Here is a 12,947-nt window from a genome sequence, read left to right on the forward strand (position 1 = left end):
AGAGTTGGCTGACTGATCAGTTGAGTGGTGAGGTGGATGACTTAGTCTTCATTATAGTACAGGAGTCAATTCTACTATCAAAAGAAATATTTTTAACCCCAGATGACTCGGGTCTAAAAATCTAATATTCCAAGGACAAGTTTAGTTTAAATAATGTACTAAAATGATGGATCTAGTAATTGATTTTAACTACCTTGGATTAATTTTGAATAAATTGTGATTGTTTCAAAAAGCTTAAAAGAAACAAGCAGAGAAAGATACAAAAGCTTCAAATTTTTTTTTGAGAAAAAGGTCTATTGTATAATAATCTCTCAGGTTGTAGTAAACCAACATACGCATGTTTACAGACATCTTGAAAGTACAGTTAGTCCTTGGAAATCACATTAAAGCTCAGTCAAATATGTGTAGCATAAATGTAGTAACAATAAATATAAAGGGAAGCCTGTATGATAAGGAGCATGGTTATACCAGACGCCATTTGTTTTAAACATGGAAACCTTGTACACCATAAGTCATCGTCGGAACCCATAAGTTATGTACTTTGGAATCATTAGATTTCGTGGTGGCTCAATTTTCGTGGAATTCGTGGGTACCTCTCATTCACGAATTAACATCCCCCACGAATTAATAAATTAGAGCTATAAAGTCATATTCCTCTTGCATGTATACGAAAATACACGAAATTACGTCCCCACGAACCTATAAAATTTAAGCAATCCACGAAAATTGGCCCCCACAAATTTTAATGATTCCACAGTATCTGTTACACTCTTGATAGCAGTGAAACAGATAGAAACCCTGTGGGCTCCAACAATGACCATAGGCCAAAGACTCCTGATATTCCCAAATTAAGGAAAGAACAATGTAGATAAATATTAAGCACTATAAATTTTTAATAATTGTACTTGTTGTTTTTTTAAATTGTATATATATATATATACAGGCGCATTAAATATTTTACAAATAAAATCAATGGTAACAAACTAATAAACAAAATTGTTTTTGTTATTCAGGTGACATTGGTCAAGAACAGATTGGGATAAAATCTCAGTCCTTCCACACACTCGTCTCTGCAGATCCCTCCGACCTTCTCTGTCAGAAGTAACCTGAAAGTAACAGAATGAGATATATTTAAAGATTCTTTATAATACCTGCAGACTCTAGTAAAGTGTTACACGTACCGTAATTGGTTTTGAGCAGGTTATGTTAGCAACGGTCACATGAATAATAAGCAATATTAAAGTCAATATTGTGTCAGTAAATTCATAAAAACAGATGAGAAGTCAATGTTCCTTTGCAATACAACTTTGTTTAATCTTTATTTTCTCAATTTTGCTAAAGGAAAAAATATTGAACTCATAGATGAGCTCATCTAAGTTTCATTGATCTTAGCAATTACAATCTCTCCACAGCTAGATTATAAAAAATGCATGGTCACACGGGGCAAGTATAGCAGTATACTGCCTCCCTATTTTTATAAAGACTTCAAATAGACCAAACATAAGGCAAGTGACCGATAGAGAATAGTGTTATTTACTGTTGCAATACTATACCTTTCTTTTGCCAAAATTACAGACACGCCCACTTCTTTGGACAAGTCTTCAGCAGTTATGGAACCCTTGTCTTCCACCTACAAAAAAGATGTAGTTGCCCGTTAAACGGATTTCAAATGAAATTTACAAATCAACACAAAGTCACCCCTTCCTCCATTTATTTCTAAGGTTATAAAATGTACATGTATAATAACAAATTGTGAAAGAATGTGCTAAATGTACCCAAAAAATATCCACAGAATGTTATACTCATGTGTAATAGAACTTGCATATCACAATGACAGTTTGGATCCAAGGATGTACAAAACGTTTACAGTATCAACCAATGAAGCTTGTAAAATCTCCTTCTCTTAAAGTGATAAAAGGGGATTATTTACAATGGGGTACTCCTGTTTGTCTTGTTTTTCTTCACACCATCCCTATACATTTAAAGCTTGCCCACCATTGTTCTTTAGCAGTTTTACATGTATCAGTACAATATTTCAAATGATTGTTTAAAAAAAACCCAGTGGTACAGTGGATTTTTAAAGTGGGAGAGAAGTGGCTGACTGACCAGTTGAGTGGTGAGGTGGATGACTTGGTCTTCATCGTGACTCTGTAGCTGTAACACCATCACACCACTGTCAAATGTCTTCAGTCTAAAACAGAGCAGTTGTGTAATGACAAAGGGTGATGTGAGACTGAAACACATTCAATATTAAATGTACATGCATATGGTTTTCTATTTATGGACATGTTTACATTCATTCACCTGACAGGGAGTCGTAGAAGTTCAAACATTTCACATGCATTCAGTAAATCCTCTGGAGATAATAACTGAAAATGCACCAAAGAAATATGTTTATTTAACGGTACAGCAAAACTTGCATAAAATGAACATGGGTATATTGAATTTATGACAATAAAAAATTTATTTCCAGTCAAATCTTAAGACAATCATTTAGAAAATACATGTAATTGTATGCACTGATAATAGGTGCATTTTTACTGCTAATTAAATTGTCTATTAACGACCATACCTCCATTCCCCTTGCCCTGTTAACTCGACAGTACACATCAGTTAGTGTCATTATACCTCCACATTCCTGGAAATATACAAAGACATGTCAACACTGACAGTGTACCTACAAATTCTTGACTTCATTATTGTTTTGTTTCTTTGATCACATATTCTACTGTGCATCCAATGGTTAACATCTTTTCAACTACCTACTAGTATCTGATGTGTAATGTTTGGTGTAAATTCAAATTTTGGCTATTAAGATAATATTTTTGGTCCTTTGTTTAGTAGCATGACGAGCTGTATAGAGCAATAATCACTAAGACAAACTTAACAAAGTCTACATTGGGCAATGATCAGAAACTCCTAGTTCATCTGTTCTATATTTTCATATTGTTAATTTGATAAATATTTGTTAAGTTAATTGCCCACTTTATGCTAACATTAAATTACAAATTTGGCATTTGTGACAATGATTTTACAGAAGATTAAAATTTACTTAATTTCAACATAACACGCTGGGCAACATTTTACCTTCAATATTAAATATTTCTAATTTTTTTTTTTATAAATGATTACAACTGTTACACTGTAATAGCTTAAAATCACAGAGAGAGTCACATCCCTTATTATATGATCAATGTACCTTAAAGATGTTGATGTATTCTCACCTTGAGGGGTTTTTCTAGGACATTGGACAGCTGCCGGGCCAGCTCTGTGTAGTACTTGTCTCCTGACCCATGCGTGTCCCTGGTGACCGGGTTAGGAATACCCATACTCAGCAAGTAGGACTTGAATTTTATTGTCTGAAGAAAACAATTTAGCATGAATAACAACATTTACTTAATTACAGTAACTACATCAAGTCTCCTAGTAAAAATTGTCCTTTTGCTCGCTCCAGACTCTGTGTCGCATGGAAATTAAATTTTTTTAATGAAAAATATAATTTGAAACCATTATTAGTACACTAAAAAATAATCTGCAACCACCTGCTTTCAAAAAAGGTGATCCCCTGTTAGGATCTTTTTTTCATCAGTCGGAGTCAAAAATCTTTTTTACATACCCTAGGCCTCATGCATGTAAAGTTTCAGTTCAGATAAAATTGTTGACATGACTGTGGCAATACATACATGTACCTGTATGCCTAGATTGCTGGTAAGTATGTTAATGGAGCAAAGAGCATTTAATATAAATAAGGAGTACCAGAAGATTTTCTTTTCATTATGTTTTCTCAGATCCCTACCTCATCATCTGTAACATCTCCTTGCTTATCTTTGATCTTCGTTGCTATAGATTTGGAAATTGCTACCATTTCTTTGGCCTAAACAGGAGAGTAGTAATATTTCTTAGGATTTCTAAATATATCACAGCAGGGAACATGAAAATGTTATCAATATTTTTAGTGATCAGCACTGGAGTTAACCCACCATATTTCATCACATTTTTTATCATTTGCTCCCTTTTAAAAATTAGAATTTGAAATAATTTTCCATTAAAATATTTGCTGTCGTATAGCAACATTTTTTTTTCTTTGTATATGAAATTAGTTTTAAGAGATGCTGAGATTTGAGAAGCTTTTACTAGTTGATGTACTAAGAAACCAAAAGATATACACATAACATTAGTTATTAACACTAGAATAAATGAACTGTAATGCACACCTTTTCCATCAGTTTTGTTAGATCTTGAAACGCTTGAGAAATGTTTTTGTCTGTGTTAGCGTGTGTTTGTTGAATGGTACGTTCAATGCCCATAATACCAGCTCTGTGTCGAGATGCCTTTAAAAAAAAATCTCACTTGCAAAAGTTTTATATATACAAGTATAGGTACAAAATAAAATAACCATAAATCTGTTCAGAGATTTCAGATACGTGTTTGAAATTTGAGAACATTTTTTAAAAATTACAACCCTTACACCTGGTTTCCTTTGAGGTATAACGTGCTCCCATTTTTTCTGTTGTAGTTGTTCGTTATAATCTCTGAAAAACTATAAAAAGAAAGCACAGCATTTGTATATAGTTTGAAATGATATACATTGCTTCAACAAAATATATTTCAAACATTTCTAAGTAGTTTCTTTACAGCTTGAAATGACTTTACTTGTATAGATATATATACATGTATCTGTAGAAAAAAGAACAGTGTAATTTACAGTTTTGGTCAATTATTTACAGCTTGAACTTTTGACCTCACCTGTCCTTCCCCTGCTTCTCTGAAGGAAAATCGGATGTAGTCATAGCGACTCTGGGTCACTGGCCCAGGCTTCTTATTGGGTCCAGGGGCTGACACGTGTACTGCAATCTTTGCACTAAAGTTGGAAAGGAATTTTTAAGTCAGTGACAGAAGTCTAAATGTAAATTGGACAGTTTGTGCTTTGATCAATGTATGCAACCACTATCGGTACATGTATATTTGGTTGATTTTCAGTGATTTTATTTTGATCAGACAAAGAGCTTTTATTTTATTGAACATATTTAATACTGTAAGAAAAGACCAACCTACCTTTTGGCAAACCCTGATGGCTGCTCTTCAATATATACAACTAAACTATGTTGCAAGGCTAAAACTCTTGTCTACAAAAAGCATAAAAATTAGAAATGATGTTATATAAAAAAAGACATTTACAAGTTTCATGAAGTCACAAACATGTACAAGTATAGAATTTTGTATGTTTTCTTATGGGATCTGCATTTGTCATATTAACAGTACATTTCATGCACAATTTTGAAAGAACATATGAAATTGTTTAAAACTTGCTTTAAAGTATTATGTACATAGATCATTCTTTTCAGTTGTCTTAAACTTTACACTAAATTGGTATACAACTATCTCAGAGGTGTTTTATCCCCAATTATTAATTCTGACCCACAAAAAAAGAAAACCTGAAATCAAACCAATTTCTCTGACTCACAACAGAAGAAATTAAAATCTGGAATTAAACATATAAATGTAGTGATAATTTATTTGTTTATACACTTACCCTGTCTCTATTATCTTTCCATATCACTCTGTGAGTGGTAAGTGTTAGTACTCCATTTTCAAAGCAGGTCTGTAATATTTAAATGAATAGTATAAAATTCAATTTTGTTGTCAATGTGAATGAGACTGTATATGATAGCTCAGTTTATAAAGCACTTGTCAGTGACTAGGCGTTCAGAAAGAATAAGTTTGAACCCCATACATTTGATGCAGCAGACCAGCCTTTGGTAGTTAGAGGCATAGCACTGTCAAGCATTAACGAACCTGGGTTGTTGATTTATAACTACAGATTATTTAAGGAGGATGTGTGTTAAACCAGTTTGATCTTTGACAGTGGACATTAAAAAGCTCAGTCAGCTGTATCATTTTGTTTCTTTGGTGCCATGACCAGGATTATGTCGAGCACCAAAAGTTACATCAGTAACATTGGTTACAATGGTTACCCTAGCCTTAAACCCTAATCCTAACCCTAAACTAACCCTAATACTACCCTAACTCTCACAATTACCCTAACCCCAAACCTTATTTAATTAATTTGTAACCAATGTTACCAGTAACCACTTTAACCTTCCATAAACCTAAGCTAACCCTAATGCGACCCTAACCTAACCCTAGCCCAAAACATAACCCTAACCTAAACTAATTTTTAACCAGTGTTACCGTTAACAACACTGTAACCTGTCATAAGTTTATCAAAGTTTGTAAATCATTCATAATCAAGCACTGTAACGCGGGGGTGTTAAGGAAGCATATGGAATATGAGTTACATGTAATTCCGTGAAATCACAAATCCAAGTTATTATGTACATATACAAATATCTAAGCAACGAAATGTAGATCAAAAACAAATGAAAAATACTGAAGACAATTGTTTTCCAGAAATTAGTTTGTATTACGTAGATTTACACATTGATGAGTTCATGACTAAAAGTTGAATGTCGTGTGAATTTGATCGGAAAGCATTGTAAACAAATTCAAATTATAACTAATCTAAGAACTCTCATAAAGGATTGTGGTGTGATTTATTGAGAATTGAACATAAGAATACTGGGGGAGATGTTAGTTATATCAATCATTCGCTAAAAGGTATGAAAATTTGCTTTTATTTTTCGGCCAGGCTTTCCTCTGTCGTTGTTTACAATATAAAAATCCGACTTGAACAACACTACCCCGTATATATTGAACTTGAAATTTTATACGTACCGTTAGTTTGATCAATGCTTAAATTGAAAAGTGCTGCTAGAATCCCATGTTGTGTATTGTTTTGATGCAATTTGCCGTTTTCAGTGCAAACTATATAAAAGTTGGGACGGTTTTACGAGAACCGGATAAATGACTTTTTAATAAAGAAAAACATAGGATTCTAGCAGCGGTTTTGATTAAACTGAGATGTTTTGCTTTCATAGGTATGTTTCTTTTATTTTTGAAACCGCAGGGTAGTGTTGTTCTATCTTATTTTATGTTAAGGAATATACGTATATTTATACGTACGTATATTTAGTTGTCACGTGATAATGCACCAATGTGGCACTTATATACTACCCGATTTTATTGCACCGACATCTAATTTAAAGGATAATACTATGTTTTTGATCTTATTCAAAATAATTATTTAATTTCACGATTTTGAATATATCAGTCAAATTAAGACGCTAAATTGCCCATATGCTTCCTTAACATCCCCGCGAACCAATGTAAAATGTTACTGGTTACAAATGAAATGGGGTAAATGTCACGATTAATTTCTGGCCATATATGAGCTTTGTTTCAGGCATCTGTTCCATACAGTATGCTTATTACTATAAACAATAACACTGGTGTATGAAATTTTACCCTTCCACACCCTTCTGTATGGTGATCCGATGGGGCCACTTTGACCTTCACACTTTCGCCTTTAGGTCGAGGTGGGAGAGTGCGAAGTTGCGAAGGCAAAAGGGCGTAAGTGCGAAGTTGCGAAGGCGAAGAAGCGATAAAACTATCGCTCCTTCGCCATCGCAACTTCGCACTCTCGCCTTTGCATCTTCGCGCTTTCGCCTTTTTATGATTGTGGAGCTCTCTATCGTTTAAAGACAATTTTAGCTGTATAAAAGGACATATGAGGTATTGAGGTAGACGATGAACTTTTTAGAATTTATTTTTTACAGCCTGCGCAGATCCGAGACATATTTTAGAGATTTTATTATATATAATTAAGAAAATTACATTCTCCGGGGGATGGGATCCGGACCCTCTCTCCCCCTTTACTGCATGTGTAAAGTTATTAATATTGGATTTTCCGGGGGGCAGACCCCCTCTCCCCCTCTAGGTCCATACATGAGCAAGGAGTGTCGCATAATGAAATTAGAATGTATCTGTGTTTGATCCACGGTAAACAGACAGCTGGTAAGTGGCAGGAGTCCGGAAGTGCACATGTATACATTCTGGTGGACATTACATTTTATACGGAGTATATAATGATTAGGCATAGCCAGCACTGGTAAACATATATGTCACATATACACATTAAACTATTTATAAACATTCATAGTAAGCACAATGGCCTTGCGCATGCGTACCAATATTATCATGGATTAATCGGAAAACCTTGGCGAGTATGGTGCCTGCATCAAATTTTATGTAATCGACCGAGACTTTCTGTGCTATCAAAAAAGGCGAAGGCAAAAGTGCAAAGTTGCGAAGGCGAGAGTGCGAAGTTGCAAAGGCAAAGGAGCGATAGTAGTATCGCTCCTTCGCCTTCGCACTTTCGCCTTCGCACTTTCGCCATCGCATCTTTGCCGTCGCATCCTTGCAATTTCGCCGTCGCACTTTTGCCTTCGAAACTTCCCACTCTCGCATCTTCGACCTAAAGACGAAAGTGCGAAGGTCGAAGTGGCCCCATCGGAACACCATACTTGTCATATTGTGGAAAAAAGACACTTAATCAATTACTTATTTGCAAAGTCTCTCTCTCTCTCCTTTAAAATGCTAAAATATCACATCAGATGTTTATGTTTGGATAAAAGCTGGCGGTAACCTTATCTTGTCCGTCATATACTGCAATTCCTGGTTGTAAATTTACTTGTTCCTCTCCAGGAACAAGATTTGTGTCACTCCACTCAAGACGATCCATTCTGATTTTTGTCAATAACACAAATGCGCCTCCTTCTTAGGAACTCTTCATTCGATTTTACAGACAATCTTTACATGCAACCTTTGCACCACAAAATAATGATTTTTTTTAGGATAAATAAGTTTTGGTAAAATAGTTCAAGTGAAAATAGTCTTGTTTTTATTAGTTTTAGAGAATAAAATAATTCTCAAGTTTATCGGTTATATCTCATTCTGGGAACGACTTATCTATGTTTGGCGTATTGTAAAACTAGTTTCATTATGATAATTATGCATAGAGTACCATAAATATTGTTCGTGACCATAAATGCATCTTAAAGTTATAGCATAAAATTTGATATAATTATCGTCAATGAGTATAGAAATATGGTTTCGTATAATACAGTAAATAACATACTGAAATAAAATGTGCAATTTTTTCATATATGACCCTACCTTTACCTCATTCTGTAGAAGAGAATCGGAAGGTCAACCACGAACTCGAGCAAAATGTTGACCAAATCAAACCTTCTTTTTAATGTTTCAAGTATGTTTTTTATATACATTTGATTTTAATGAGAATTTACGAAAATGATTTATTTGGAAAATTAATATGTCTTATAGCAGAATGACGGAACACTGTCAGTGTATTTTATATTTAAGTTCGAAATTCCTCCTATAGTTTTCAGCTATATTTTAACATAAATGCTGCATTTACTGACGAACGGAAATATATTTAAATGTTAATATCATGCCGCCCGTATATTTTGAAAGATGGTTAATACTGTTGTAATATGCATGTCATCAACATGCTACAGTTAGTCGGTTACCACATTGATCATTGTCATTGGACTGCAAGGACTGAGGTTTTCCTTCATCAATACACATATCATGAAGTATGGGTTTTATCTCAATGAATAAGAATGTGTTAAAGTAATCATCTTCTTAAGTGACCATGTTTATCCTATCACACATAAAAAAATGTAGTTAATGTCTTTAAGAATCTGACAAATGTTCAGAGGAAATCTTCTGTGTAAAATGACATTAATTCTTATCAGTGAACACTTTCAAAGGGACTTTGGAACATCTTTCACCTTATATATGGTAATGATTAGTCCCCAACTAATTTTTGGCTCTGACCTGATAAGAAGTACATTTGTAGGTATTCACTATTTTTGGCTGGAGTGGTAGATATTCACTATTTTTGGCTGGAGTAGTGGAATCCCACTTTTTCCCATATGCCTGTATGGCTTCTGATTTTTGTATTACAAATTCAAACCTTTGTACACTTTAAATTATTTGTAAGAAGGAAGTTGCACACTTCAACACAACAGTACCTACCTGTACATGTAAACTCGTCTGTAGCTTCTGGTTCGAAAAAATTCGGATGGATGACGTGGGAGCTACAGTTCCATATGTAATAGAAAGTTGTAATATACAGCACACAAAAACTTGTGCCATTTTTAAACTGATTAACCTTATTTCCACTTCAATTCTGTTGAAATGATTAGTTCTTCAGACAGTTAACTACTGAAGTTTTTGCTCTACTTGCCTCAGACTTACTTTGAGACATTCTTCTTAACCGTCCTCCGAAAATCAAGCGTGTTGAATTCACATGCAGGTCGAGAGTCACCACTTTGATAGGTAAACAAACTATATATATACACAACTTAATGGGGCTGGTGATGGTGTTTAAAAGAATATCAGAGGCAAGTTAAGTGACAATAGCTGAAGTAAAATGTCCAAGGAATTTTCTGGAATCAATATATGTGCAGAATGTATTCAGAAATGAGATTAATCATTAAAAATCTAGCGCAAGTTTTTTGTGCCCTGTAAATTGCAGCTTTTTAAAATGTAAAGAACTGTATCTTCTAAGTCATCAATTCAATTTTTTTTCAGACCAGGAGCTACAGAAGAAAAATGTTCTGTTTGAAAACGTCACATGAAAAAAATTCTATACTTTTGCACATTTACAAAAAATTTAGAAAAGTTAAGAAAAATGGGTGATGGCCAACATACAATATTTATGTCTTTTAAACCTCTTGAAAAAAAATCTATGATTATGATAATCCACTTCGTAGAATATCTCAGTATATTAGTTATTATGAACTATCATATGTTTCTATTTAAATATTACAGGAAATGTTATTCAGAAAAGATTCGGACATGCTCCGACTCCAGCTGAAGCCAAAGAATTGGCCAAGAAATATGGGATGACCATGGATAACCTCCCTGTTCGTGCTGGAAATTTCAAGGAGATGAACGCAGCCCACCAAGCAAAGAACACTCGTTACATGCTGTTATCAAGTCTAGGACTGGTGGTGGTTCTGTACTATGTAAGTATATGTGTGCGGATATACATGTATTCGGATTATTTATGAAAACTTCAATTGTGAAATATCATTTTACAGCCAGTTTCTACAGAAGTCATACACATGCACTGGTATCTCCAATTTTAATTATGAGCTTAGGGGTAAAGTTATCAGAGTTTTCTTGATGATTTTTTTAAAATTTGCAATAACTGGTTATGGTTAAGAAATTATTTAAAAACTTACTTTCGTGAATATAACTTAAAAGTTGAGTGAAAAGCATGTTATAACTGTTTTGTGGACTTAAAATCTGAGTTTATAAACATTGTGGAATGAGACATAGGCCAAAGAAATCTATTAGTCAAGGATCTTGAGGACAAGATCACTTTTTACAAAAAGAAAAACGAATATAACGGCCGACCGGAAGTGACGTCATCAACAAAAATGTACATGATAAAAGACCTTGATATTTTGTATTATTCGTGAAATTTTCATAAAAATCCATTGTAGCATATTTGAGTTTTAAGAAAAATGTTAAGAAAAAAAAGAATAATAATAGTGAAAAATAGAGAAAAAGAAACCTAACAAAAACAATAGGGTCTTCCGTTGGAAACGGAAGACCCTAATGAACTTGTGTAATTGGTTTGTGTGGTGAGGACAATTTCATAAATTAGCATTACCAGATATTGCCAAGATGCCTTGAGGCTCATTAAGCTGTTTTACTCAGATATATGGACCATATGGTCTACATATTATTTTAAAGTTTTCTCGAATTTTTTTCTTACAAGGAAGTTAAAAGGACATATATTTAGATGCTTAGAATTGTCAGGTCTGCTTATTGCATCTTTGCAAGCCAAGGGTTTTTGGTCCAATTCGCTCCCCATAAACGTTTATGGGGAATGGAGTGGACCGAAAACCCTTGGCTTGCGAAGATGGCTTATTGTAGATAATCCGAATATTAATGATCGTTTTCTTTTTCTTTACAGGCCTGGCACAAAAGAGTGTTTACAACTCATCAAATGTTCCGCTATCCCAAGAATATGTACGAAAAATAAATTGACAATTAAAGTAATAACTTTTGAATGTAAACTAGTGGAAAAATTACTGAAGAAATAAAAACTGTGTTACCTTTGACTGTTACCTTTTCCTTGAATCTTTTTTCCGGCCTAATGTGGTGTACATAATTTTTAAAGCCCCCTTTTCAAAGGAAAGTAATACTTTAGTGAGTAGACCACCACATCTGATGTCTCATCATTGTTTAAAGCCAGCCATTCATTAAAATTCAACTATAGTTGACTATGACAAGTAAATGATCCCTATATATCAAAATGTTACCAGGTATACATCTATGCCAGTTTCAAGCATTGTTCCATCTTCTCGAATCCCCTTGCTTCACTATTATCAAATTTCAAGAGAACAAGATGATCCATACGAGGGTTTTATTTCAGATAAGGGGTCAAAGGTCACTATGCAGGCCCTTTCTGACCAAAAGCTCTTTCCTAAAGTTATTAAAAGCTTCATATCTAGGTTGGCCATGGCGAGGCAGTGAACCTTATTGGTTTTTAAGGCCAAAATACTAGTATGACCTGTATTGGTTTACAAGGTCAATAGATGAGAGATAGTTAAAAGCTGACCAATACTGAATTTTTAGAACAAAAAATGATCCATATTTAAGCTACATGTACATGTATTTATCATCATGTTAAATCATAGTGTTCTGTTCCTTTCTATGGCCAAGATTAACTAATATAATGCCTTTGGATTTTAGAAAACATTTGGTTGCTTGATATCGTAGAAATCCAATTCACAGGTTTATACTATGAAAAACAGGTGACTGCAATATTTTTAGTTTTGAAAGTCATCAGGTTTAGAGTACTGTCTGTTTCACATATCTGTTAAACTACAAACAAAAGTAAGTCATGACATGTGGATGTACTGACCACTTTAACATTATTCATAGTAATTAAAAAATCAATGTTCCGAGGTATCAACTATATAATTTTAATTTTTACATTGACT

At 33.9% G+C, this 12,947-nt stretch overlaps 2 protein-coding genes across 2 annotated transcripts; one reads left to right on the forward strand and one right to left on the reverse strand.

The window, feature by feature from the left end:
• Nucleotides 1-877: 877 nt before the first annotated feature.
• On the reverse strand, nt 878-8,704 carry LOC128157489 (vacuolar protein-sorting-associated protein 36-like). The gene is made up of 13 exons (XM_052820069.1): nt 8,546-8,704; nt 5,534-5,602; nt 5,056-5,126; nt 4,747-4,861; nt 4,469-4,540; nt 4,215-4,331; nt 3,797-3,874; nt 3,225-3,359; nt 2,573-2,638; nt 2,305-2,369; nt 2,107-2,191; nt 1,554-1,630; nt 878-1,106 (listed from the first exon to the last, which is right to left on the reverse strand). Exons 1-13 carry the CDS (start codon nt 8,639-8,641, stop codon nt 1,010-1,012), a joined length of 1,143 nt encoding a protein of 380 aa, XP_052676029.1. The 5' UTR covers nt 8,642-8,704; the 3' UTR covers nt 878-1,009.
• A 363-nt stretch (nt 8,705-9,067) lies between these two features.
• LOC128155710 (uncharacterized) lies at nt 9,068-12,062 on the forward strand. The gene is made up of 3 exons (XM_052817556.1): nt 9,068-9,166; nt 10,759-10,955; nt 11,915-12,062. The coding sequence occupies exons 1-3, from the start codon at nt 9,130-9,132 to the stop codon at nt 11,981-11,983; spliced, it is 303 nt and encodes a 100-aa protein (XP_052673516.1). The 5' UTR covers nt 9,068-9,129; the 3' UTR covers nt 11,984-12,062.
• The last annotated feature ends 885 nt before the right edge of the window (nt 12,063-12,947 follow it).

Source organism: Crassostrea angulata, chromosome 7 (genome assembly GCF_025612915.1).
Source record: "Crassostrea angulata isolate pt1a10 chromosome 7, ASM2561291v2, whole genome shotgun sequence".
NCBI classification, from domain to species: Eukaryota; Metazoa; Mollusca; class Bivalvia; order Ostreida; family Ostreidae; genus Magallana; species Magallana angulata.

What these genes read in the sequence shown, in the direction of transcription:
- LOC128157489 (XM_052820069.1), bottom strand. Translation starts at nt 8,641, where the DNA reads ATGGATCGTCTTGAGTGGAGTGACACAAATCTTGTTCCTGGAGAGGAA. An exon ending in GGAAAGATAATAGAGACAGG is followed by an intron (nt 5,127 to 5,533) that starts GTAAGTGTATAA and finishes TGCTTTTTGTAG; the next exon opens with ACAAGAGTTTTAGCCTTGCA. An exon ending in GTAATTTTGGCAAAAGAAAG is followed by an intron (nt 1,107 to 1,553) that starts GTATAGTATTGC and finishes TGTTACTTTCAG; the next exon opens with GTTACTTCTGACAGAGAAGG.
- LOC128155710 (XM_052817556.1), top strand. Translation starts at nt 9,130, where the DNA reads ATGTTGACCAAATCAAACCTTCTTTTTAATGTTTCAA. An exon ending in CCTTCTTTTTAATGTTTCAA is followed by an intron (nt 9,167 to 10,758) that starts GTATGTTTTTTA and finishes TAAATATTACAG; the next exon opens with GAAATGTTATTCAGAAAAGA. An exon ending in TGGTGGTGGTTCTGTACTAT is followed by an intron (nt 10,956 to 11,914) that starts GTAAGTATATGT and finishes TTTTCTTTACAG; the next exon opens with GCCTGGCACAAAAGAGTGTT.